The sequence below is a fragment of the Ammospiza caudacuta genome, chromosome 16, assembly GCF_027887145.1.
Source record: "Ammospiza caudacuta isolate bAmmCau1 chromosome 16, bAmmCau1.pri, whole genome shotgun sequence".
In the NCBI taxonomy this organism is placed as follows: domain Eukaryota; kingdom Metazoa; phylum Chordata; class Aves; order Passeriformes; family Passerellidae; genus Ammospiza; species Ammospiza caudacuta.
Genome location: NC_080608.1, coordinates 13,278,385 through 13,305,646, shown reverse-complemented (window position 1 = coordinate 13,305,646; position 27,262 = coordinate 13,278,385). Strand labels below are relative to the sequence as shown.

The following is a 27,262-nucleotide window of genomic DNA, read 5'->3' as shown; positions in this document are numbered from 1 at the left end:
TTCTACAAAAGTTTAAATAGCAGAATCAGCAACATTGAGTTGGCAATTTCAGGAAACACTGGAGCATGTGAGGTTACACATTAAACCCTCAGATAACAAAATACTGGCATTATCTGATGTTTAAGTTCCCACAGCCCAAGGCAGACCCTGTAAATGGAAGCCAGGTAGAATTCAGATTAGTAAACTCAAAATGTGTTTCCTAGAACTTGTAAATGGGCCTATCCACAAACATCTTCAGTTACCTGATTTATCTCTATGTTTAAACATTTCAGCTGCATGCCTAAAATATTTATGGAGCTATACTCACTACCTTTTTTATGTGTTTATATTGAGAAAGGGTGTCAAGCCAGTGTATTTGATTAGTTTGGTGTGACAGCTGAAGAGGTAATATTTCAATTGTGCAGTTAACAAATTATAAAACCTGACTTCTGGAACTTGTATCTCGTGAATAACGTAGATGTTGAATTCAGATTTATTAAACTGTGATAAACACAGCTTTACACAAAAGAATCTTATATTCAAATGTCTAACAATGCTTTCAGATTAAGAACCTCAGAAACAGTATTTAAAAACCTCTCAGCTTTGTATAAACAAGGGCTAAGTCATAACTGATGCTCTTGTGCAAGAGAAAAACTTCTGGCTTGACCAAAATCCAGTTCAACACCATCCTACAGCATAATGTCCAAAATCAGATGAACTCTAAAGTCAGTATTCAATTGGAACTCGTTTCTACTTCTAAACCCTGATGAGGCTGCTTTTATGAGGAAGATGTCCACAAAAATAATCCATAAACCTGGTAAAACTCTTCATACATAGTTGAGTGAAGCTATTCACATCTTTTTCTGCTCCTGAGCATTCCGCAGTCATTTCCAGCTAGTGGCCAACATAAGTGGAACCTCAGGATTACATTAAAGATTTCTTATGAGCAGGGTTGCAAGTTTGTGGTAATTTTAAGTCTTTTGAAATCAAAAAACAATTTTTTCCCCCAGATTTGATCTCTTCTATTTCCCACTGAAATTACTGTACACCGTCCTATATTAAGGAAATACCAGGACCCAGCTGTGCAAAGATTGGATTTTATGAACAAAGGTACAAGAGTCCATAATAAAAAAGAACACATTCCTGTAGAGGTGGTAATTTAGGGCTTGCAAAGCTTCACTCCTAGAAATGCAAACTGTATACTCACTTTGGATGCCTGATGTCTGGAAGGGAACGATTCAGAGAAATTTTATCACTCACAAAGATATTAAAGCCATTTTCCCTGTATGCCTGGTCCACTCGCTCTGCATCAGTCATTGGGTAAGGCTTTCCCTGTTCTCCATTTCCTGTGGATAGACAGAAAGTAAATACAGATCACTGCTGCTAATTAGTGCTTAACGGGCCAGAAACCAATCCATACAGCAGAAAAAAATAGCATCTTAGAGTCCTTTGAACATTACTTTATGAGTTTTGTGCTCTGTGTCATTTAGCACCAGGTCAACCACGTCAATTTAACAGTTTTATCTGATAAGCAGTTTTGCTACAAACCACTCAGCTGTGCAAATCCAAGGTAAAAATCTTCCTCCTAACACCAGAAACAGATGAAGGGGTTTTGGCAATGCTGTGGAAGATCTCCAGAATGCCTTTTGTTTCACAGTGGGAAGAATCCATGTGGTTTGAAAATCTCAGCACTGTTGGAATGCTCAGCACAGATGGATTTGTGCTCTTGCACTGAGGGGCAGAGCCCTTGCAAACACATCACTGTAAAGCTGTGACATTCAAAATGAGCCTTATTTGCAATGCAAGACAAACCTCAGAATTATGGAATGGACCTGCACGAATGTTATAGTCCAGAATTTTTTTCTTATTCTTTCTTTCTGGATTTCCCATTTTTGGGAGAGGTGCATGCACACTTTTTTGAGGGAGGGGGTGTAAGTTCTTAAAAATCAATTTTTCACTTGTCATAAAACCACCAAGATTTAAGTGATACATTTGCACCTCAAAACAGTTATTGTGGAGTCAAGGAAAAACGAATTTAACTGGGATTAACACAGTTAAAATATTAACAGGTTAATTGGCTTTAATTATGAACTTTAATTTAATGCTGCATCATGTCAAGAACATTACCTTGACCCTAAAGTTGAACATGTTATTCTACACTCAGCCTACCAAATAAAATCAAAGTTACAATCTGTATTAAAAGGTTTTAATAGCAATCTTACCTACACGCTCTGAGTCCCTCCTTATGGCTTCTTTGTTGTGCCAGTCCTTTTTCCTTTGTCCATCAGCAAAGTAAGGGTCTTTCTTTTGCCTCACGTGTGGTGCCTTTTAAACAAAAAATTGGATATATAATAAATACACAACAAATGAAATCTTTCCTCAGCAGCCTCCCCTTCCTGTAAGAGGAAATTAAATATCTCCCTTAAGGTAAGATCATCACAAGCAAGTGACTTTTAGCCTGAAAGGGGTGAGGGAGGAAGTGAGTTTTGCTTGTCTCAGAACTTTATCTGTGTCTGTTAAGTGATATTTTTCCAGGCACCATCACATATGCAGAACATTATTTCTTAATCAGAGAATCTATTAAAAACTCCCATTTTCATTTTGAAAACCTCCAATACATCTTACAGTCTTTTTGTTAATTAAATAGGATGTACTGGGAGACCTACTGCAGGATCATTATTAATGAGACACTACCACACCTGAATAAGATCAAAATAAGATTTAAAAGGTCATTTATTAAGACTCTTGCTGGTGAACCCAATTAGAGATTCTATTTCATTGTGTTGTTCCTGAAATTCAAGCCAGGGGTGCTTTGAAAACAAGTCAGCAAATGAAGATCCCCAGAAATCCAATGTCTCCAGCTCCCCTCTGACTGCTCAGGATGGAGACTGACATTTGCTGAAGGGAAGAGGAGTCATGAGAGGCACTGCAAAAGCCTGATATTGTTTCACATCATGCAGGGGAAGGCCAGTGCAGCCCCAGAGCAGCTGAGCTGGTGAAAAACCACACACTCCTGCCATGGAAGGGCTCACCTGGACTCACCACACAGAAATACCAAACTAATTTGCTTAACCTGCCTTGTGGTTTTCCAGCTGTCCTATTTAACACCACTGTTCTCCTGCAAATTCCTGTCTGGTGATAACGCCACCCCTTCTCATCACTCCCACCAAATAACCCACACCAGAGCACGCTGCCATGCTGTGAAATTTTTGCCTCTGTTTTACAAGAACAATTATTTGCCAGGCCAGCTCACTGACCAGTCTCCTCCTCTGCCAGGAAAAGCCCTGGAAAGCTCTCCCAGCCCAGAGCACCTCCTTGCCAGGAGAGTTTTGCCAACTTTCTCAGCACTAGCCTTCTGCACAAGGATCATAATGGGCACAGGAACAACTGGCAGGTCTGAAATTTTTATATTTTAGGTCTCTTTGTCTCTTGTTTGTAGTGTTCTGGACTGAAAGCACACCAGGAGAATCACTGACAATGCCACTGTCCCATTTGCTGGCATTAAAAGTGTGAAAATCCCTTAAAAGCAGCTGCTGTGGAAACCTCACCCACCCCTGCAGAGGAGAGCATGGCCAGAGTGTCCAGGGACTGGATCCAGAAGGAAGAACACACAGTGCAACCCTGAACCTCACAATACCCACTGTGATTGTGCGAGCCCAGCACCCCAAAACCCATAAAAAGTGAGCAGGGAATGGAGGCAAGCTGGAGAAAAAGAGAAAAACCCAGACCCACCAGCAAACAGCAAAATCCAACCTAACAGAGCATTGCTAAGGGGGCTCAAATCTCATCTCTTTCTGAGACTTGGGCAACTTAAAATTAGAATTGCAGAGGCACCTCTGAAAACATCCCCTGTGCATTGCTGCAGGCACCCATGGGGACTGCTCTCTGTGCTGGTTTTGGCTGGGGTAGAGTTAATTTTCTCCACAGGAGCTGCTGTGGGGCTGTGACTTGGCTTTGTGCTGGGAAGTGTTGATAAAACAGGGATGGTTTTATGGCTGCTGGGCAGGGCTTAGCCAGAGTCAAGGAAGGTGGCAGAGCATGGGAGGCTGGGAGGGGACACAGGCAGGACAGCTGTTCCCAGGGACATCCCAACCATGTGGTGTCACAAGGAGTGCATAAAGCTGGGGGAAGAGGAGGAAGCATGGTTTTTTGCAGTGATGACATTTATCTTCCCTGCTTTGTCGGGGGAGACTGAACACTTGCCTGTGCTAAGGAATGGATTCCCTGGTTTGTTTTGCTTAGTGGGGTTTTTGCTTTACTTTTTCAACTCTTTCTCTCAACCCATGAGTTTTCTCAATTGTAACTCTGCCAGCTCTCACCCCACGGCGGGGGTGAGCTGCCAGCTGGGACACAAGCAAGACACATTCCTTCTGAAACACACTGAAATGCACAGGGGATGAATCTGGAGATGTCCTCCACAACAGCTCCCAGGAGAGAAGTTGGAAATACACCCCAAAAGATTCACACCAACATCTCCAGACCCCTCTGAGGGAGGCCACAGCACTGGGCTGGGTCAGGAGGAGCATCTCTCACCCTCACACAGCTGTCCCAGCACAGCAGCAGCCTAAAAGCCATTAAAAAGCACTCACAGCCATCCCTGCTCAGTGTGTGCAGCCCCAGGCTCTGAGCTGGCTGCTCCTTGTGTTTGTGTGCTCAGTGCAGGATAATGTGTACAGGGAAGTAAATTTTCTGCACAGCTTCGAGCCATTATTCAGAGGGGTCAGCAATGTGCATGTAAACATCCTCAGAGCAAGCAACAACCTAATGCAAGCAATTTAAACCCTGAGATAGAAGGAAAGCAGGCAGCAGCACACCATCCTCCAGGGCTGTGAAAATAAAGGAAAACAAAAACAGGAAAAAACAAAATCACAGAGACCGCCACTGCATTACCCACTGCACCAACCAGACACAGACAGTAGAAAGTCAAGCACATAGATGTATTTCTCTCAGTCCTAGATAAATTTACACACAAAAGCATCTGTGAGCTGGGTTAAGCTAACCCTGTCAGGGCCACACATGTCAGTAATTTGTAAACTTTAAATTAAGCAAGAGGGAAAACGATGAAGCACATGCATCAGTTACCCAGAGCTCTCTGAACTGCAGTGTGGGACTTCAGAGGTGCCCAGAGTGAGAGTTATTGATGCTGAAGTGCTGGGAACAGGCTCTGTACTGCTCTCAGTCTGGAGACTTACAAGGATCAACACTTCTTGATGCTGGCACTGACAGAATGAAATGAGGACTGTGCAGGGTGAGTCATTCCCAGCTCCTCTGCCTGCACTGCTCATGGTGCTCCTGCCCTGTACAGCTCACACCAAACTGTCCTATTCACACAGGGCAGCACAACCTGAACCTCTGCTGGGTGTACACAAACCTCCAAGTGGCTTTTAGAATCCTGAAGGGTAGAGACAGTTCCAGGTCATGGCAGTCATGCTGCATTCTGCAGCTTTTTTTGGTCTTTGGCAGAGAAGTTACCTTAGTTCATCCAACACTGGAGTCCTCCATTACATTTAATTCAGCCTGGGTAAATGTTAAGAGGTTGGAATATTTCTTACTGTATCCCTTGCAAGCAAACACACAATGCTTACACTGGTTCTGCAGGTCGCTGTTAAAACACCGTAACTGAAGAGTCTGCTGTGAGTCACTGACAAGTTCTGTCAACAGTGTCTAAACATTAATGTTGAAGTGACTTTCAGTGCTAGAAAAGGAACATCAGTGTCTTTGCCTCGGTGACCTTGCCAGCCCTCCCCATCCACACAGCCCTGGAGGGAAGGTGCAGCTGCAGCAGCCAGATCAGTGTTGTATTTCTGGTTAAAAACCACTTTCAACACCAATTTAATTTCAGCAGACCACCAAAAACAGTCAGTGTGAACTATAAAGCATTTGCCTTCCCCCTGCCTGCCTGCAGTTATCTGATGCCATCACTCTGAGCAGAGCTGTGTGAGGCTGCAGGCACGGTGCCACCACGGGCAGAGGAAGGATGGGCACATATGTCCTCAAAGTCCCTCTCCCTGGGAAAATGGGCAGGTTGCTGACATTGATGGGAATTCTGGAAGCTCTTCTTCTTTCTTGCTTTCTTCCCCCAGCCCCCTATTTGTAAAAGATGTCTGAAGCTCTAGAAATCCAGACACAGCATACAGAGACCAGAATGTTGCTTTTTTTAGAGTTTTCCTTCAGGGATGCTGCATGGGATTTGACTCAATTATGCAAATTACATAACTTGATGATACTCCTTCAACAAATGCTCTAGACTGTGATATCAGAGCAATCTGCAAAACACAGCAAGTTTCCTAGGATTGACTTTTTCTTTAACTCTTAAACAAGCATCTCATTTATGGGGAGTTATGTCATACATGCAATGCTGTATTTCATCTCAATTTACACTCTCATCCTAATTTCTCATTAACTCTAACTGCATAGCAGGAGGTGGAACATTTTTGTCCAAACCCTCCACCACATCCCCCCTTATGTGCATTTTATCTATGGAATGCAGTGACCATTGTTTGAACATTGGAGCTGCCAATTCTGCACGGCTAAGGTAAATTTCTATCCCTATAAAAGAGGTCAGCAATTTTCACTTCTGCTCTGTGTTAGCTTCCCATTTTGCAAAAATATTGCTGTTTTTTAAATGGTCAATTGTAAACAACACGTAAAAATCAGATTTTAAAGCGTGAAGGTTTCATTATGATCATCTACTCAGGCTATATAAGTGCACCATTGAATTCCATCCAGTAACTCCTCCAACAAGCCCATAAGTTCTATTTCAGCTCAAGCACATTTTCTTTCCCTTAAGAACTGAAAGTTGTTTACCACTAAGGAGTGATTACTTCTCCAGCAATATCTTAAACCATTCTCCTGCCTGTTTCCAGCCTTCATTTTTTAAAAACTGAAAATGAACTAAACTAGAAAGGCATATTAAGCAATACACTGAAAATGGATTTAGACAGATTGCTGTAAATAAGCCCCTTCTGTTGTCTACCACACTGTTACTGAACACGCCGCCAAAGCAATTGATCGGCGTTCAAACGCCAAATGCACAAAACCAGAATTTTAATTTTTTGTTTAATCACTATTTAGTGTGTCTGGCTGCAGCCAAAATAAAAGAAAAAAGGAAGTGCGGATCGAGACATAAGCCAAGAGTTTTCTACACATGAGGAAAAAAGATTTGCTGAAGCATTTATGTTAACCATAATGCTGTACAGATCTCAAACTCTCTCCAAACATTTGTTTTGCTGATTTATTATTTTATTTCAAATCAAGGAACAATAATCAGACCCATGATTTTTGGAGATTGTGTCCAACAGGGCATCTGCTTCACTCCAGATCTCTTCACTTATCCCAGCACCTCAGCAAGTCTGTCTTGCACTTATATCCTGAAACAAGATATTGAAGATGCCAAAATAATTCAAGGAAAATAACAGGGAGAGAGAAAGCAGCAAATAAGAACCATTCCTCTATTTATTAAAGGAACTTGCAACCTGAGGTGAACTCAGTGGAACACTCAAGAGCACACACCTGGGAACAACCCAGTTGTCACATTCTGTGACATGGCAAAGCAGAAAGAGAAAACATCCATGGGCAGATTCCTTCCAGTCTTCCAAAACCTACAGGACCTGAAGTGTTTCAGGAAGCAAAACATGAGGGAAGCCAGATCTAGGAGAAAACAGGAGGAATCCTCCCTCTCACTGCAGCAAACTCAGGTTTTAATGATTGTGGAGCCATCCATGCCAAATATAAGTAACCTTTTCATAAATAAATAGATTGCAAGTGTCACTGCACCATGAAGAAATTAAATTCTCTTTTTGGTTTGTCAGAGCTCTATCAGCAAGTGTTGAACAACAAACTGGTACAGCACTCACGCAGCACAAACAGACTCCATCCTTTTCACTGGCAGGAAAACAGCTGAGACTTTCAGATGAGCTAATGAAAAATAAAAATATCACCAACATCAGCTGGAGGCTGCTCCTGGGTCAGGAAGCTGAGCATAACCTCAGTCAATCAAAGCTCCTCATTTACTGGAACAGGAGGCAGCACACTACTGGAAAAAAAGGCTGCTAAAAGCCTGTTGTGTGATCTACCCAAGTGTTTTCAGAAGGTTAATTTTTGAAGCTATTTCAGTCCATAAAAAATTTAAAAGGTACATTAACATAATTCATACCTCCAACATTTCAGGAACTATTATAAGGACACGCAGGACTAAATGGTATCCCATCATGCAGAATTTTTAAATGCTTTCAAAGACTAAAAAGCCAAGTTCATCTTCACAGCTTGTTGGGACTCACATCCAAGCAACAGGCTTGAACCAGACGTGAATTTTTCCTGCAGAATGCTATACCTTGGCCATAATTTTCTTTACTAGCTGTGACACCAGTTAAAAATTGAAATTCAGATTTCTGCTTTGTTTTTGAGGAGGCCGGGCTTTGGAGCATGGAAATATCCTGATTCCTTCAGCAGCAGAGCCCCAGATAACTGTGGGCACTCCAGGATCAGTCCTTACCCTGTGTCAGAGAATGAAACCACAGCTGGACCAGAACCAGCTGAGGGGATCAGGGCAGACAGGCACAAAGCAGAGCCTTTGGTGCAGAACACCCAGGGACATTTGGGAGCTGGAGTTATTAAAGAATATGTTCCTTGCAGAACACTCAGTGGATGGGACAGCCTGCTGCTTTCAGCTGACTCTGCTTTTTAATGCAGTAAGGGTTTTGGATCAAGTGCTAGAACAGTACTTGTTTGAAATGAAACTTCCCCCCTCCCTTTAAATTCCTTTGGTTAACAAGTTTTATTCAACATCAAGTGCTGAAAATCCCTTAGCACAAAAAAAAATTTCATCTTGTAAAACGTCCTGGATCATCAGTGGATTAAAGGCTGCAGACATCAGCTGAGGACAGTGACATGACATCCAGCTTAGTCATCTGTCTCTGCCAAACCCCTCACACTTTGTTCTTTGCTTACCTTTAGATATTATAGTTTGGTGATGTCTGCTGTTCTGAAATTACTGTTTGACTAATTCAGCCCAGGCCTGCAGAGGCACAGCCCCTTCCAAGGTCAGCACAGAGCACCAAGCAGCATTCTCCTCCCTGAATTTAAGCACATCTTGTGATAGCACAGCAGTTTCACTCTCAGACTTTCCTTTCAGCTGTTAAAACCCCAGCTGGCCTAGTTTTAGAATTCATTTGCCCACAAGAGCTTTCTCATCTTTTCTGCTCACTAAAATGTTTACAGCCCTCTCCATCTCCAGAACTGCTCCACCTCCCACACTGAGCTTCAGGAATCTGCGGAACACCCTGGAAAAAGCTCCTGCAGGCATTTAGCTGGGGTAAACCACCCTGTTTTCCCCTCAAGCAATAGGAATAATTCTTTGACCTTGCTCTAAGACACAGCAACACCCTATAAAATTCCCAAAGAGTATTTCATACCCTTGGTAGCCTCTGGTTGATGGAGACAGCCCCCTCCTCACCTTGCCTGAGGTACAACAGCAGGAGAGGCTTGGACAATAAACACACAAAATGAAGATGCAGACAAAGTAATCTCTCAACTGCCATTCCAAATGAGATTAGACTTCCCACCCCTCCCACCTTCCCTTTCTGCTGGAAACATAAAACTGGATGAGCTCTCCCAAGGAACCAGGGCACATTTAGTGTTTTATCACATGTCCAAGGGCTGCTTTAGGACTGAACTCCTGGCAGAAGCTAAGGGCATGAAATCCAGAGAGATGCACTTTGTTTTGCACAGAATCCAGTGCTAGCTGAAGCTGTCTAAAATACAGCCTTGCATATAGAAGGAGGGAGCAAGCTGGTTTTGACCATTTGAAGCAGAACCTGGCACACGTCTGCAGATACCCACACTCCATTTAACTCAGCTGAACAGCCCACAAGGTGCAGTGGCTTCCTACAAAGGCAAAATTTTGAGCACTGTTTCTGAAATCTGACTTTCCAGGAAGACTTACAGATTTTGCTGCATATGCAAAAAAAATAGTGAATAATCTGTATTAAGATTTAATAAAGATGCAGGACACAAAACCTATTAATTCCATCATTTTGGTGAATTCCCTGTACTCTATAAACTCCAGATCAGATTACAGGAATGTTAAGCCAATAAAGGACTGCTGAGATGAACACAACTTCCAAATATTTTATACACAAGCATAGAAGCACACTGTATAATATTAGCAGAAATCTCACTAAAAATACATCGAAATAGCATCCTGAATATTCTCAACACATAAATACTACACAGAGGTGAAATTCCTAGCACTCAACCAATACAAGATGACAACTCAGGTGGTGCTGCATGTAGGTGGACCTGCCAAAGCTGTGACTGCAAATTTGACCTGTTCAGCTTACAGGGAAAAATGTACAACATTTATTACTATTTGACTGATAAAACATGGTAATTTGTGCCTTTCATTCAGTGGAATCCACTGGATTGGGTCCTGGTATAAACTGGCATAATGGGTATGAAAAAAGAAATCAAATTATAAAAAAAGATAAGGCTGCCAATGCTTCAATAATCACTAAAGCAAGGACAGGAAAAAATCTAGCTGCTAGACAAGAAAAAGAAGAATTCTAAGTACTTTCCACAGAGACAGACATTTCAAGAGAAAAACACTTAATTTTGGGGACTTAGCAATGTGCAAAGTATCCTACCAGGACACTCTGCACTTTGTGATAAAGGCACAAGTGAGACTGCACTAGAACATGTTTTCTGAGGTAAGATGAGCGAGGCAGTCTGAAAGCTTGCCAACAGTTATAGTTCATAATAGTAAACAGAAAAGCTCAGGATTTTGCCCAAAAAAGCAGGCAGAGCACCATAAGGCATCCATAAGCCTGAGAGAGCTGCTGCAGTCTGCAACAGCTGACAGTGTAGATCAGATATTTACCTTTCCTCATGGAAACTGGGCTGCTGCCAAACTTACACAAACAAAATTCAAGGGCATGTTATGGAAGGTTTGATGCCTAGTGAGGGGCAAAGATTGGTCAGCAAACACAGTACACTGGCTTCAGAAAGGTTAATACTGCTCTTCAGAAATCTCCAAAATCTCCAAAATGGTAAAAAAAGACCCAATGTTCAAGTGCTATGGAAAAATATATTCAATACATGCAAAACCTACGTGACAGATATGACTCAAAAACTGGAATAAGAACTGTAGCTGCCACTTTGTTGTGTGCCAGGTACTGAGAATGTGTTTTATGTCAGCACAGTGCTTCCAACAGCAAGCTGCATGTCATGCTTAGAAACTGTTTCTCCTCTGAATTTTGAAAGCTACTAGGAAAAAAAAAAATCTGTATTTTAGGGTTTTTTCCTTGAGCCTTGACCCATCATTAGGAGTTACATAAAATTAATGAAGTATCTCTAGACAGATATTTGAGAGGAGGCAGAATCTGACTGTCATCTGTGGAAGAGTCAGACCCAAAACCAGAGGATGGCAGAACGTCTATGAACAGCATCCACCAGCACAGGAATGCTCCCCAGAGCTGCTCTGCCAGCTCACCTTGCTCAGCTTAACCCTAAACTGCCCCTGGAAATGCAGACAGGTGCACAATAAATACTCAGCCAAAAGGATTTTAGGGAGAACTTGAGCCATAAAGAGACCTACAGATATTTTCAGAGTGGACTTTTCCCCCATTTATCTCCTGTTACCAGGAACAATTAATCTGCCTACATAACACTTACAAACACCTTGAACCACGCAGATCCTCTACAATAAAGCAAAAAGAACCACAATTATTTTTCTGTTTGATTTTCCACACTCTTCAGGCAGTACGTTCAGTGCTGACAGTGCTCACTTGCCTTGCAGACACTGGGAAATCAACAACCACTCTGACAGCTTTAGTTTAGGGGCAAAAAATCATTGTTTCCAATAAACTTTTACTATTACTTCAGGTGGTGCTCCAAAACAGGTTCACTCCCTGATCCCCACCAACAGCATCACCCTCAGCACAGCTTTTTCTGAGCAGCAATGCAGAAAAACCACAATTTTCTGGCTTTCATCAACAGAATACTCCTATTTCCCTTTTAGCTGTTTAAAGATTTTGAATGAATTCCTTACCACCTTCCTGGCAAACTTGATGCTTCCTGACAGTGTTATGTTAAATGTTAAACTGAAAACATCAGCACTGAAAAGGAACATTGAACAGGGCTCTTCTTCCCAAGGAGTTATTTATTTAACTGTTGCTCACCCAGCAAATGCAAATTCCCAAATTCTTAAAGATCAGAGTGCACAAAAATCCCAAACTCAGTCATCAACCTCTTCTAGGAGACCAGGTCACCACTGATGGGTGGCAAAAATGACTGAAAGGACACACACATCACAGAATTATGGATAAAAAACCCACCAGGAAGCACTCAGGGAAGGTTATCCCATGGACCAGTGCTTAAAAATAAATTGCATTTAGAGCAATGTTCAGAGGGCTGTGAGCAGTTAAAAGCTGAGTGCCAAGCACAGCACCCAGCCAGGGAGAATGTCTGGCACCCCTTCCCCACTCCTCCCTCCCCATGGAAAGCTGGCACAGCTCCCTGCAGCACTCCTGGGCACCCTGTGTGCATCATCTCCTCACATTTCCCAAGGCTCATACTCCTCTCCCAAGCAACCTGCTCACGAGGCTTCACTCCAGCCCTTTTCTCAAGCACTGCAAGGAACCGGGAATATCACACTGGAATTGGGAATATCACACATCTTTATGCCACCCCAAGGCTGAACTGTCCATGCCTGCAGCCTGGGGATGAGGTGAGGCTGAAACAAGGACAGGGAAGGATCAAGTTCCTTCTAGAGATGCCCTCAGTAGTGACCACTGAGCCTGTAATAGGGGAAAAAGTGGCTGGAAAAACCAATTAATTGGGTGTGGGAAGAAGCTGGTTGGCAGCGTTAGGCTGCCTGTGGAAGGCAGATTGTATTTGCAATAACTGAAAGATGCTGAACGCTCCTGGGGAATTGAGGAAGAGCAGGGATGGGGATGCAGACACCAAAACATTGTATATGTCTAAAAGGTGACAAATCACTTCTGGATGTCATCTTAAAAGTGACAAACTGCTGCTAACTACAGCAGTGTCAGGATTAAAAGGGAAGAAACAAGCAGACCAGGCAGGCAGGAGAGAAAACAGAGGTGCCACTCAGTGATGTAAAACTGAGCAGGCTGAGTCTTGTTATTGTTAATATCCAGATTGGAATTCACTCAAATCTAATAAAAACTTACAAATTCTGATGCAAACATTCAGGTCGTGTGTCAAAATAATCTTTGCCAGAATCTTTCTAGACCCTGTGAAATTATCTATCGATTTCAATCGTGGAATGGAAAACAGGCTTGTTAAATCTGCTGATGTCGCTAACTGGAGAATGGAATTAAAATTCAAAAGCAGTCCTGGCCACAGAAAAAAGCATCAAAAATTTAGGATACAATCCAAAGGGTAAAGAAGACATTAGCTGCACAAATGTGAGACTTCAATGATTTTTTATGCAGCTGTTCAGCAGCTGTTCTATCATCATGACTGTATGGAACCCTGTCCTGCTGTTTGAAAAAAGCTAATTTCATCCTGAGATATTTACAAAAACATCACACGCAGGAAAATGCAAAATAATGGATGAATAATGGATGCTGATGAGGGCAGAGATGACTGGGCAGAAAAGGAAAGGCATGCATTACAAACAGCCCTCACACTTTTCCATACTGCTGCAAAGAAGAAAAGGCCAAGCCATGAAATTAGAAGTACCACACATGGAATTATGGAAGCGAAATTAATATATTCCATCCTGGTCCAAGAGGTAATTAGACTTTGAGGAGTTTCATTTCACCACAAGCATCTTAAGGGAGGTCTCTCCCTTGAGAATGCACTGAATTCCTGATATTTTACATGTCCACTTCCTGGATAGAGTTATAGCAGCCAAACATCCTCATGAGCATCCTTTAGGCATCACATTAAAATATTCACAATATTTTATATTTTCCTAGATCTATCCTAGCTCCTATAGCACAGCAGAACTAAATTCCAAAGAAGCTGAATTATTTAGAGCATTTACTGTCCTTCAGGGTCATTACAAGAGCATAGAAGTTAGCCCTATGATAAAATATAAATTCTCTTCTCTACGGCATAGTCTGACCTCGCTATAATGAAGCTCCATGGGACTGAGAAAAATTGCTGTACAGCAGGACATTCACTGAAATACAGTTTTTGTAGCTTCTCATACCAGGATAAAGAAGCACCCGATTTGACTAGAATTTGTTATATCTGGTATTGAAAGAATACTGCTTAGACATCGACAAAAAGGGGAAAAAAATCAATGAAGAAATAAAACGCATGGTTATACATGAGATGCAGCAGAGAATGACAGCTACAAACCCCTCAGATTTGCTTAGGTGTTTGTTCTACCAAGTCTCATTAAACAGGAGAAAAGAATTAAGTTCCCACTGCTGGGATTGTTTCAGAGAGGACAGGCTATTAGCAGGTCGTGTTACAGAGTGCCTGACTAATTCATTGTGTGTTCATCTCTCTGGAGTCCTCTGAAAATTGATGGTGTAACACCTCATGGCAAAAACAGCACTGGCAAAACAGTGCTGGCTGCTCAGCTCACACAGGGAGCTCCACTTCAGCTCTTTGGAGGAATTCTGAAGGTGAATCTCTGTTCAGCCCTGTACAGAGCAGCATAAACTATTTTAAAGCCTCCTTTTAATGGGGACAGGGAGTGAGACACAACTTGTATCCTGGATTTTGTGTGTTCCCTGGACTAAAGGACAGTTGTTCTGGGAGTATTCAGGCAATGCTCAGACGTTCCTTTTAAGAGCCACATTCATTGGCTTTCAGCACAGACAAGGATAACTGTGCTGAAAGGGGTTATGGTTAATGCTGTGAAGGAAGGAAGAAGGGCCACTGCCCTCTGGAGAATGATGTCCTATAGAAGAGCAATGGGAAGATCATGGGTGTAACACACAGCATTTTAAAGAGGTTTTCAGAACAGCCTTTGTGACACTGGCAATTTTTATCCTCCCTGAAGCAGTGCAGATGTCTGGAAAATGGAGCACTCCAAGCCTCAAGCATTTCCAGCTGTGGTGGGCAGAGGGGAGAGGCTCCCCCTGCTCTGACTTTTGTCTGCACTCACAGCTCACATCAGCCAGACTTCCTCAGTCCTGTAACGTGGTGAACTGCAATCAAACAGAACTGCTTTAACAAAAAAACTTCATCTCCTTCAAGCCCTGTGGTTTTTAAATGCTCTGCCAGACTTGCACATCTGTTGAGTGAGGAAGTGACCTTGGAGGAGAGTAAGGAGGCTGAAGAAGCTGCTGGGAACAAAGAGATGCAATTACTGATGATGAACTGGTCTTATTACCATAGAAGACTGAAGTTCAAGTCTTGATCTGTGTCATAAGTGAAGAATCAATCTGGTTAATTTTGCCAATAGCCATTTTTCGGAAACCATTTTTCATTACTGCCCAAGGAAGAGCTCTGACCTGAGGAGTGAGAGCATTAACCAGAGCATTTTGGGGCAGCCAACACTGCCTGGGAGCTGCTGCCCTTCAGACCCATCTCCTGACCACAGAAAGCTTTCACAGAGATCCCTTTTGCTTGTGACAACAGCCTGTTTCACACACACTTCATGCAGAGAATCTTAAAAACCTTGCCAATGCTGGAATACTATTAAATATTAATTTAAGACTGACATAATGGGCATGGGCTTCCTTCCTCTCTTCCTGCTAGTCAAAAAATAGTTTTCCATTCAAGAATGCTTTGCAAGAAACTATACTACAGATATACATGTAGCAGCACAGCCTATCACAAGTTTTTATCAAAAGTGACAAGCTCATGGCGTGGACATTTCGATGTCTTAAAACCTTTCAGCACAAAAGAACAGCTAAAAAGTCCTGGATGACTTTGCTCAGGAGATGGACACTGTGTGTGCTCCAGCTGACCTTACTAATGATCATCCAAGCTTCAAATCTGCTACTAAAGTCTCCGTTGTAAGCAATTATTTGCTTCTGTGCAAAAATGTTCATTTCATGCTCTGTAAACACATCTCCTTGTGAAAGACCAGCCTGCCCATAAAGATTGCTTCTGACAGCCTGCTGACCATCTCCTGCAGCATCTTTTGGAGGCAGAAACATCTGTTCCCCCCTCCCAGAGAAGAGAACACGTTAACAGGTGAGCCATGGACAATGACCTTGACAAAAAGCAGCTGGAGAGTGTTGGCACTTGAGTAAGACAGAGTAACTTGACACTGTAAAATTAAAGACAGAAGCAACTGCTTTCAAGTAGCTGTAATAATTTGTCATAGCATTTAATCAACTAACCTCTTGTGGAAAACATCTCCTCTGCAGTGCTGCTCTCAGGGTAAGGATTCATGGATGACACAGGCTGTGGTAAGAAAGATGGCTTTTTAAATAAAGGTGGAACTGCAGCAGGATGGGTGCTTGTCAAGCTTCAGGGGGAAAAAGGCACCACACTGGTTACCAAAACCAGCAGTAATCAGCAGGCAGATTATTCAGCCCAAACCACAGGCAGCCACACCTAATCCTGAGAGCAGTCTCTCCCCATGAGATCATGAAACATGATGCTACATGGCAAGTGTGTTTTGCCCAAGAACATTAGTCTGAATCCCAAATCCATTCCATACAGTGCCGGTTTTGGGTGTCAGCACATGCAAAACCACTGGGAGACAAGCTACATATTTTAAGGTAACATGAAAAAACAAAAAAAAAAAAAAAAAAAAAGGAAAAGCAACTGAGCAACTGCCTTCCCAAAACACAAGCTAAATGTTAAATGTTAGATGTGGAAGTTGCCACCTTTCCTAGAAAGGCAAGAGAATCATAAATATGCCAGACATTTAATGCATGGAAACAAGTCAGCTTTGAATAATTTTATGCTATTAAGAGATGCACATTGAATATGGACCCAGATCACTTCATAATTCATATCTAACACATACTAAAAGTCAGCCTTGGCATTTCGCAGCAAGATGCCAAGCAGAGTGGTCTTTCAGAGGCATCTAAATTCACTTCACCATGCAGACAGAGCAGGAAACACTTTCACCCTTCCTCAGTATCCACCTCAGACAGAAGTGCCACTTCTCTCTCAGTACTTCTTCACAGATGACTTCAACCAGACCTACTTTCCAATGCCTCATGTCACAGAACACTCCAGAGGCCACACATAAAGTGAACTAGTCTTTTTTATTTCTAAGAACAGCTTCTGAAACTTGAAGTAAGCAAAGAGACTTCGAGATTTAAGCGTCCACATGATGCTCCCAGATTAGGAAATATTTATATATTTCCATAAATTTACCATTGTGCAAAGAGGCAAGACAAGTTCACCATCCCATAAAGCCTAAGCCAGAGCAGTTGACTATTATGAATTATAAAAGCAAAAAGCTCAGATAAATGTCTGTGTTTCAGTAATCCCATTTAGGACAGCTGCTCAGAAGAGCCTACATAGGACTGGATTTTCACAAATTACATTACTGGAGGGAGGACCATAACACTTACTGTAATGATGAGATGTCAATCTTGCCAAAAAGCAAAAAGAAAGATTCTTAGTACATGCAATTCAGTGGAATTAGTGTCCAATTTGCATAACAAAACAAAAATCAAGGCTGCTCTGTACTTTCAAGTAAAGCTAATCTTAGATTGATAAATCCTGACACTTTTGTCCATGGTCTGAAGTAAATCCTTGCAAATTCCTTGGAGGGGTGAGACCAACAATTTTTTTACTCTACACAGCTGAGCAAAACCAGTTTGCTGAATTACAGTGCTGTTCTACACTCATCATCTTGGGAAGCAGAGCTCAGTTTAAGGCTTTTTTCTTGTCTCAAACCCACCTTCTCTCATCGATCTGCTTGCAGTAAGTCCCCATCCAGGGCTGTACCAGGGCAGTGGAGGGAAAAGTAAACTGGAAGATGGGGGCAAGATCATCAAATTGCCTCTATTACTGAGACAACCCCCATCACAGTCCTCATTAGCAGACCTGGTTACTCCATCCTTACTTTTCAGGCAGCAGAGCACATTCAGGCAATCAATTTACTATTCTTCCTGCCATTTCTACCACTCCAAAAATCAAACTCCCTCATAGAGGAACATGTATCAACCTCCACCTCTCCCTAACTTTTAGGCTCATCAAACCAAAGAGGTTAAAAACCTTTTGAAGCAGAAAGTTGTTTCTGTCAAAAGAGAAGGGAAACCTCAGTGCCAGCCTTAAAGGAATCAACAAATAATTATTAGTAGGTGAGAAATTCCACACATTTTTGTCTGCTTAGTACACCTATTTTAACATCTCCAAACAGTTGAATCTAATTATTTGCTCAAATTAAGTCACCTTCCCTAGATGAAACTTTAAACAGGCAGTTGCTTTAGTTTCTAGAACTGCATCCAACCTGTGTTAACATTTTTAATCTCAGTGACAGTCAAAGAAGAGCCCGATTAAACAACTCCACAGTAACACTGTTCTATTTAATCTTCTTTGCAAGCTTCAGAAAGACCTTTGCATTAAAAAAAAAAAAAAAAACAAAAAACAAACCCAAAAAACCCAAAACTAACCCAATGCTCATGTAGTTATAAAAGCTTTCATCACTTAATCCTCTATCCTCTGTAAGAACTCTCCTGGAACCCTTTCTGCAGCAGCTCTCACTGCAGTAAGCTGAATATTTCCTCCAAGAGGGGGAAAGTGTGAAGAAACTGCACTGCATGATGAGTGACATGGGAAAATCAAATACTTTAACCTCCAAAATTCCTTTAAATGCATTTTTTAAAAAGCAGCAGTTGTTTCGAACAAGCCAAGATATTCCACTTAGACCACAGAGATGAGAAACCACCCCAAATTCCTTCAAGTTAAATGGAAGCCAACCTTCTGCTAGATTCCATCAAAGGTAGGATCATTTTCTTTTCCTTAAGAAGATGCAAGCCAAAGTTCATAGCTTCTATGGATTTCAGAGTATTCAGATCAATCTTCTAAGAGCTCTACAAAAATACTGTGTGCTTTTGACTGATGTTTCAGAAAATGAACTGTGGCTTGTCTTTTATCTGGAATGTGAGGGATTCAGGCTCCACACACAGTAGAGAAAAAGGACCTCTGAGCATAATTATGTTGAGACAGCTGCAGCTGAGGGGCACATTCTATCTTTGAGATTTTTTTTTTTCTGATGGAGTTATGGCATGACACCAGAGCAAGCTCAAGAGATGGTGGAAATATCCTGGGTGACCAAAAGAAGAAACTTCTTTGTGGCTTAGGTGAGCAACCACTAAGAAAAGATTCATATTACAAACATCAACTTTCAATGTATAAACTTTCTTAGTAATGATTTGTAAGCCAAGGAAAAATGTCCAAAATGTCCAACTCAACACATGCAACCAGTAGCTCTGGACTCTGAACTCAGCACAAGTTCTCCTCCCTGCCAAGGATTTTATGCTTACATTCTGTGACTTTCCAGAGCCAGCACACAACTGGCAAGCATCAAACCAAACCTCTGCCTGAATGTTTCATTTGTTATAGCATGTCGATACAAAGAGCCATTTCATGCTGCTGTACAAACAGAATCAGACATGAAAACTTCTCCTCTTTGCCAGGCACCAGAGAGAGCCTTTGTTCAGCTGCACAAGAATTCAGAGTAACCAGTTCATACTTAAAAACCAGCGTGCAGCAGCCAACGTTCACCATCCCACAGCATGCAGAGATTTGCTGGGGGGATTATATCTAAGCAGTTTTAAACACTAATGTGAAATAGCAAAATCCAAATCATTAGACCTGCATTTGCTGGGCTCTGCTCCCACCCAGGGCACGGTGCCATGTCCCTCCCAGCAGAGCAGGCAGGTCCCATTGATGCTTCCAGCCCTAATCTGCTCTTGGAATGGCTCCCCAGTGCCAGGCAGGCTCCAGGGATTCCAGGGAGCACAAGCTGCCTTATATTTAAACCAGACCAAAGCTGGAGCAAAGGGGCAACACAGACAGGCGAGGAGATTCCCTTTGGTCACCTTGTGTGGTACAAACTAGATGCATCATTACCCTTTCATACATATAATCAGTACATACCACGTTCTGAAATATCTTTTTACCAAAACAGCTCTCACACACGCAAAAAAAGGTAAAAGTTACTGATAACACTTCAGCAATTCCCATTTTCCTTTAAAACACCATAAAGATTTTTTGCATGACTCTCAATAAAATTTCAAGGACCACCATTACTTGGTGAGCTGCTAACACATGAACAAACCCTGTCAGATGCAGTGCCTGTTTGGCACATCCCTGCCTGAAGAGGTATTTCTGCTACCCAGTTTTCAGCCTTTAGTCACTCAGCCTGTCCCCTCAGGACACCTCCTTCCTCTTCTATTGACCTGAGAGCTGCATATGGAATCACATGGTAATGAGGTGTCTCCAGCAAAGCACAGATATTTTCCCACTCTCTCTGAGGGTATGGAAAAATGAATGTGAATGGTTTATGCAGTGATGAATCAAGCTGTCTTAATTTTGCAAGTCAAGGGCATCAGATGCAATTCCCATGTCAATATTCATATGGTCCCTCTCTCCCCACAAAGCCACACACCTGATACAGAAGCAACGTTTTGTATGCCATATATATGGGAAAATGTCCTTCTGGGTGATTCAAAGCTATGCAGAAAAGACAAGCACACAAAAATCTTCAGTTAAAACTATTTACTTCTATCATGAACAGAGCAAGTGAAATATCACAAGTTTTTGTAGCAGAGGGCCATGCCCTGCTCACTGATGCACGAAACACAACGTTTCCATATGGTTTAATAAATACTTCAATTTTTTTTGCCTTAGTGCTGAATAGCTGTACACCTGTTACAAATTCCAGGTCAGCATTAGTTATATGCCAAGGTAGCTTTTCAGGTGTCCACCTTCCAGTATTAGCAGTAGAGGGCCAGTAAATAACACCATGCAAAACCATCTGTGGCAATATGTGTTCCACTCTCCATGTGTGCCTTGACTAACATCTGTGCCTGTCTCACAAAATAATGTTCTCAGCTAGCAAATCCCCCTGAGAGAGGCAGAAAGTAAATTTTCTTGATTCAGACACTGAACATTTAATTCCTAAAACTTTATTTTCAACATTTCCTTGGAATTCAGTGTGTGTAATATTTAGAGCTGCTGGCTTCCAGGAGACATTTGTCAGAGCCCATTTAGAAGCGATAACTTCTAAAACATCTGCAGCTGGTTATAATGCATCAGGAAAATAAAGTTGTCTGGCCTTAGCACCGTGCCCATGTTTAAAGGAAAAAAAAAAATCAAAACCATATGTCTGCTCTTAGTTTAGTCTCAAGTGATTCATATTTCATAAGGTAAGCTGCCATTAATTTTTAAACTCCTATGAATTGAATTCTACTAATTGGACTTCTTGGGTTTTTATAAAAATGCTTTAAAAAACAACCCCTTAAAATTCCCCAAATCCAGCTGGTTTTGATTGTACCAGTCAAATATCCATAATCTTTCTGGCAAGAGGAGCAAGCTCCAGAAGTTATCATAAAAGTGCCATGGCTGAAATACCTCCCTTGGCCGCTCCCCCAGAAATAAGTTTCCTGCAATTGTTTTATTCAGCTTATCACCATTATGGGTGCACAAAATGACATCCCTTCCCAAGTAATTTACATTGTGGGTTTTAAATTTAACCTTCATCTCAAATAAATAGTGGCTTACTGCTTCCAAAGAAGTACATGAGGGCAGGGGTTTGAAATCAGTCAGGAACCCAGTGCTGACCCAGGTTTCCATTCCCTCTGAATGAAAGCCATTCAAACAAGGTGATGGGATTTTCCTGCTGCAAAGGTCCTTGAGCTGCTGCCCCTATGGCCCTAAACAGGCACTCCTGAACGTAAAGGCTAAAGCCAGCTTAAATAACTTGTGCTACAGGCAGTCAAAAATGTTCAATTTAAATGGCAAATGTTCAGCACAATTTTGTGGCCTCTGAGCCCAGCTCAGCATCACTAAGGACACTCCACCAACCAGATCTAGACCAAGAGCACTGGGAGAGTGATGGAAATCCTCTAAACAAACACAGCTTGCGCTCCAGGTTGCAGTGAAGTGGTTAAAAACCATGTAAACCTTCCCCAAAAACTCCATCTCCCCAATAACTGTTGTTTTGTGGGTCAGAAAGCAGCAACTGTTCACACAGCCATGATGCTGCCTTGTCTTTTAAATGCAAGCAGCTCTAAACTTCATTTTTACCTCTGGTGCCCTGGAGAAAGCACCTCTCACAAACTAGGCACATCTGTAAAACACTCTGAAAACCAGAGCAGGAACAGGGGAGCAAGGCTTGTGCTAAAAACTTGACCTCTCTGGGCAAGATATTTTACAAAGGAATTATCTAGCACAGTGATAGAAGAGGCTGAGCACAATGTATTTTGAGTTCATACCTCCTGTGAAACTTAAGGGAGATAAACAGCCCTGTCAAACTTTGTTATCTTAGGAAAAGAAACATTTTCTCAGCGCCATGGATTAATGCACTCACTGCCTTCACTGCTTAGACTCTGATCTCAGTGCAAAGTTTGTAAGAGCTGCCTCCCATCCTTCTTTGAAAACACAAAAGACATTTAAAGATTTGTCTTCTGCTCCCATGTGCTCCACAGATGCAGTTTCCCAGTAATGCTTTTGCTGACTGACCTCTCAGCAGGCTTTCCCATTCCTTAACAGTAATTGCACAGCAAACATGGACACAGTCATCCATTCCCTCTGCTGAACTTTTAATAAGGAGAGATAATTGCACAGCTTTTGATCCAGCAGAAGATTGCAGAGCAAACAGAAAACAATTCACATTTCACTCACTGTAAAAGATTTTTGTATGATGTACATGACAAGAGTGCTCTCTATAACCACACGTTTGTTTTCAGGCCAATTTCTAACCTGAAATGCCCTTCCAAATTCCACTCACAAACTGGAACATCAACTTTATCAGCTCTTTCACAGCTGCTCCTGGGTCCTGGCAAAAGCAACATAAACTGACAAGGTTCTCATTCAATTTTTTTTTAAACCTTTTGTAACTTCATAGAGCTGAGCAGCAAAATGCCAAAGCAAACTGCAAGCTCAGGAAGACACCAGTGCCCTGACTTTACCCTGGAACCAGCAGCCAAGGTTTCCTAACACTGAGTCAAGGGGACACTGATTATCATCTTCCTGCAGAAGTTAACCACACCAGCCAGGAAAAGGTGACAACTCCACTGAAGCTCCTCCAAAATACCTGCAAAATAATCTATGCAGAACTTGGATTTGCAAAGGAAGCAGAAGCAGAGCTCTCTTACAAACATGTATTTTAAGCTAAGGACTTCACTTTACGGCTACAGAAATCCACTTCCCTCCAATACACAGCCTTTTCAGGTTGATACACAGAATATTTCTGGTTGCAGTGTGCCTTTAAAACACTAACAGCCTGATTCAAACCCAGACAACAGCACTCAATCCATGTCAGTACACACACCCACAGTCAGGGCAGGGTTTGAGGCTGTCACTGCTATTTTGGTGGCAGAGAACCCTCTCTTCTCACAGAGCTTGGCAGGGACAGACCCAAGACAGCACAGCTTCTCTCTTTGGCATTTGTCCCCTTCAGATCACCTCAGCAGCACACTGAGTTCTTGCAGAACCACAGCTGAGGGAGCAAACTCGCCACACAGTGCAATTGTTCTGTATGATACAAAATCTATCACCTATGATCACCCAGTCTTTTAGAGGCAGACACAGGTTCTGCAAAACAAAACAAAAGCATTTTAGATGGATGTTAGCCCATTGTCCTGTGCAGCACTACCTGTTCTGACATACCCAGGGATTTTAGAAGTGCCCTCCCTGGCACATGAAACTTTTGCTTCCATTACTGCTGAAGAACTACAGCTACACCATTGCAAAATCCTAAAGAATGACTCAATAGCAATGTCAGTTCACAAAACGGCAAGCCACTGCAAAAACCCCAAACCATTTGTTTATTTGAACTTATCTGTAACCCACAAACAGCACAGTATTACTTCGTAACTCATAACAGGCAGTAGATCAACTTTGAAAGGAATGTACAGCCAGCTTTGAAAAGACTTCTACAAAATGCCTGGAACATTTTAATAACTTAATTCTGACTTAGAGAAATCTTTAATTACCAGAGTGTTTAGAAAGCATTTTCAGAACAATCTGGAATCCTGTGGAATGTGTTAAGGCCTCCAAGGGAGCATGTTCTGCCTGAGCTGAGATCAGTCATGACTTAGAAAGGGAAAGCAGCAGTCAGAAGCAGCCAGCATCATCCAAACCTGAACACACAACTCATCTGCTGTGCTGGTATTTGCCTCCAGGATCACCCCTGCCACTCTTTTATCACTTCATTTCAGGAATCTGCCCTGCTTTTTCCACAAAGATGGCGTTAGCCAAATCACAGCCACACAGGACTTGACTTACAAGAATTAACTGCTGCTTACTTTTGCACCAGCAAGCCACTGCCAATCCATGCCCTAGCAAAAAAGCAAGTGAATTAGGTCAGGGGAGCTTAAGTGTTGCATAGCACCTTATATCCAGAGCTCAGACAGCCCTTCCTCACCCAGGAGCAGACAACAGTAAGTCAAGTCCAGATGGCCAAAGGGTCTTTGTCTGGACACCAATGAACTTTCATTTACTCTTTAAAGAAGGCTTATGTCTTGAAATGCCTTATCAAGTACTTATTTAGAGGAGATTATACCCTGCTGGGTGCTGTTTTGTAACTTCTTTCAACTGTAACCTTTCCAAAGTACAGCCAGTCCCCTTCCAGCAATAGAAATGATGATAGAAATAGATGGAGCAGCAGAAGCTACGGCAGAGACAACTTTCTCTTTCTGAAAGCTGCCCATCCAACCCATGCCACTGTTTCTGGATGGTGCCTTACACTGGCAGATACCAAAACACCTCAGTGTTTACAGTTTATTATACATAAACAAAAATGTTTACATGACAGACATTTCCTCTCAAGCTGCAGACCAGGAGAGAAACCAGAGCAATTCTGACACATGAAAGCAAGAGAGAGGACACACAATGATCACCTCAGATGATCACTGGTGCTAAGGCCAGACAACTTTATTCTCCTGATGCATTTTAACCTCAGAGTGCTGCTTTAGTGCAGCCACCTTGTGCATCAGCTGCACACTGACCTGCTGAGAACACAATTCCCACCCTGGAGCTGGGTGGGAGCCTTGGGAGCAAATATTCAAATATTCAACCCCACAGACTTGAAACATCCCCCTTGGTGACTCCACAGTGAAGAAACTGAGGCCACTCAGGCAATTCCACTAGCACAGATCAGAGTTTTGTCAAGCACTGTGTCAGATCCACAGGATGCCAGCTCCTAGCACATCAGCTTTCCTGGAGTCAGTGCCAAGTGTTTGCCCATCACAGCCCACTCTGGCTGCTGGGTTTGGGATTAGGATGCTGCCTGAGGAGCAGATGAAGAAATGGATGTTTCTAAATCCCCCTGGAAAGCTGTTCTGCAGTATGTTTGCTGCAGAGCCTGTTTGATGCTTCCACTGCTCTGGCTGCAGATCACAGAAATCTCTGACACACTTGCCATGGGTCACCCAAGCCATCCTGCAGACCAGCAAGGAGGAAATTTTCATAACAAACTGAAGTCAAGATTACTTTGAACCACAAAGGACACTTAAAACTCAAGGAGCTTCAAGAAACTAGGTGATATCTGCCACTGCTGTCTCTCCCTCCCTGCTCTTTCAAATATTTCTTCATCTAAAGATCTTTTGGAGGAGGTTCACTGTTACACAAAGAGTTCAGCCTCATTAGGTACTGAGCAGAATTGCTAAAGTCAACATGAAATGCACAAACCCAGACATGCAATTAAAACCTTGGATTACATTTCATTAAATTTTAAGAGCACACTATAACCCATCAGATTTCAGGGTCTTGTGTGCCAACCATTCTCCTCTTCTGAGAATGTTTTAGAGGCTTTAGAAGCTTTTCACCCTGTGATTTCAAACAAGATCCAGGTGCATGATCTGATCCCATTATTTAAATCCTGCCCCTTGCTGCCTGCACAGAGCCCAGGCAGGTTGCACACACACTGAATGGTGATGGTTTACAGGCTGCTCCTGTTTAGGGAGGCAGGACAGAATCCCAGTTGCATAATGCAGCAGCACTGAGCACAAACCCAAACTCGTTCATGTTAAGCTGATGAAGTTCCCAAGCAGGATGGAAGGAAATTTCCTTTGGAATTCTCTTCCACCTCCTGAGCAGAGATCAGTGCAGGTGATGAACAAGTCCACAGTAACACCACAACACTTCACCAAGAGCCACAGCTTCCACCACCCTCCAGCAGAACAGAAAAACCCTAGACTGTGTCTGCAGACACAATGTGACTCCATTTCAGATGGATCCAATTTCCACGAGCTTGAAAACATTTTGCTGAAGACCCCAAGTCATTGTGAAGCTGTGACTCCCAAATGAGGTAAACTGCTGCTCCGCCTAAATGTTGACATCTTTAACAATTGTAAGGAAGCAAAAAATGAATTGTAATCAAGGTTTCAAAGTCAGTTCCTTTCACAGCTCTGACAAACTAAGAGGAAACTGGATCCAAGAATCTCATGCCTGAGCCAGCAGATTCAAGTAGGAAACAATGACAGAACTTAGAGACACCACATATCAGACTGAACACATCAAGATCTTTAAACACTGGATTCCGTCACCAGTGAAAATCCAGATGTCTCTTTCAGAATCCATGCAGTACTGGTGACACAGTACAAAAATCTAATTATTGCACTGCTGAGAAGCTCCTCTTTTTTGGTACAAATACCACCAAACAATCAAATTTTTAAGATATTTTCTACAGAGCAAATTTAGGGAAGGAAAATAAATATATACTTTCAGTTTGGGTTACATTATGGGAAACAGTCTGCCTTTGGGTGCCTTATTTTCTCCTTGCAGACTTCTGACTAGGCCTCCTGTGTGCTACAGAAATACAAATCAAATCTCATGAAGCCTTCACTTTTCCCTAAAGGGCCCAAATAATTTAATTCTGCTTTTCCAGTTATCTCAAGAGTTATTCAAAAGCAAGAACTTTACATGTTTTTTAGAAAAACCAGACCTAAAATATCTTTAAAACACTTAAATATGAGGGAAAACTTTGCAAAAAAAAGGTCTAAATCAGGTAAATCACAAGCGTAGTGAGCTGAAGACAGTTATTTTATAACTTGCATTTATGAATGTTGCTTGGCTTCTTGCATTATTTCTTTAAATATCAATAGCCAAATACCTAGTTTGCAGCAGCAGTCTAATTTTGATACCAGTTAGGTAATTCTATGTGGCAATCTAATCTATTATTTTTCCAGTTTTCAAGGATTCTCTAACCTCTTCT

At 42.1% G+C, this 27,262-nt stretch overlaps 1 protein-coding gene across 1 annotated transcript in view; it reads right to left on the bottom strand.

The window, feature by feature from the left end:
- Positions 1–27,262, bottom strand: part of GALNT10 (polypeptide N-acetylgalactosaminyltransferase 10) — an 81,527-nt gene that overhangs the window by 42,024 nt on the left and 12,241 nt on the right. Inside the window, exons 2-3 of the mRNA XM_058815302.1 lie at positions 2,202–2,304; positions 1,187–1,325 (exon numbers count right to left, since the gene is read on the bottom strand). Of these exons, the coding sequence (XP_058671285.1) occupies positions 1,187–1,325; positions 2,202–2,304 (242 nt within the window). The remainder of the gene's footprint in view (positions 1–1,186; positions 1,326–2,201; positions 2,305–27,262) is intronic.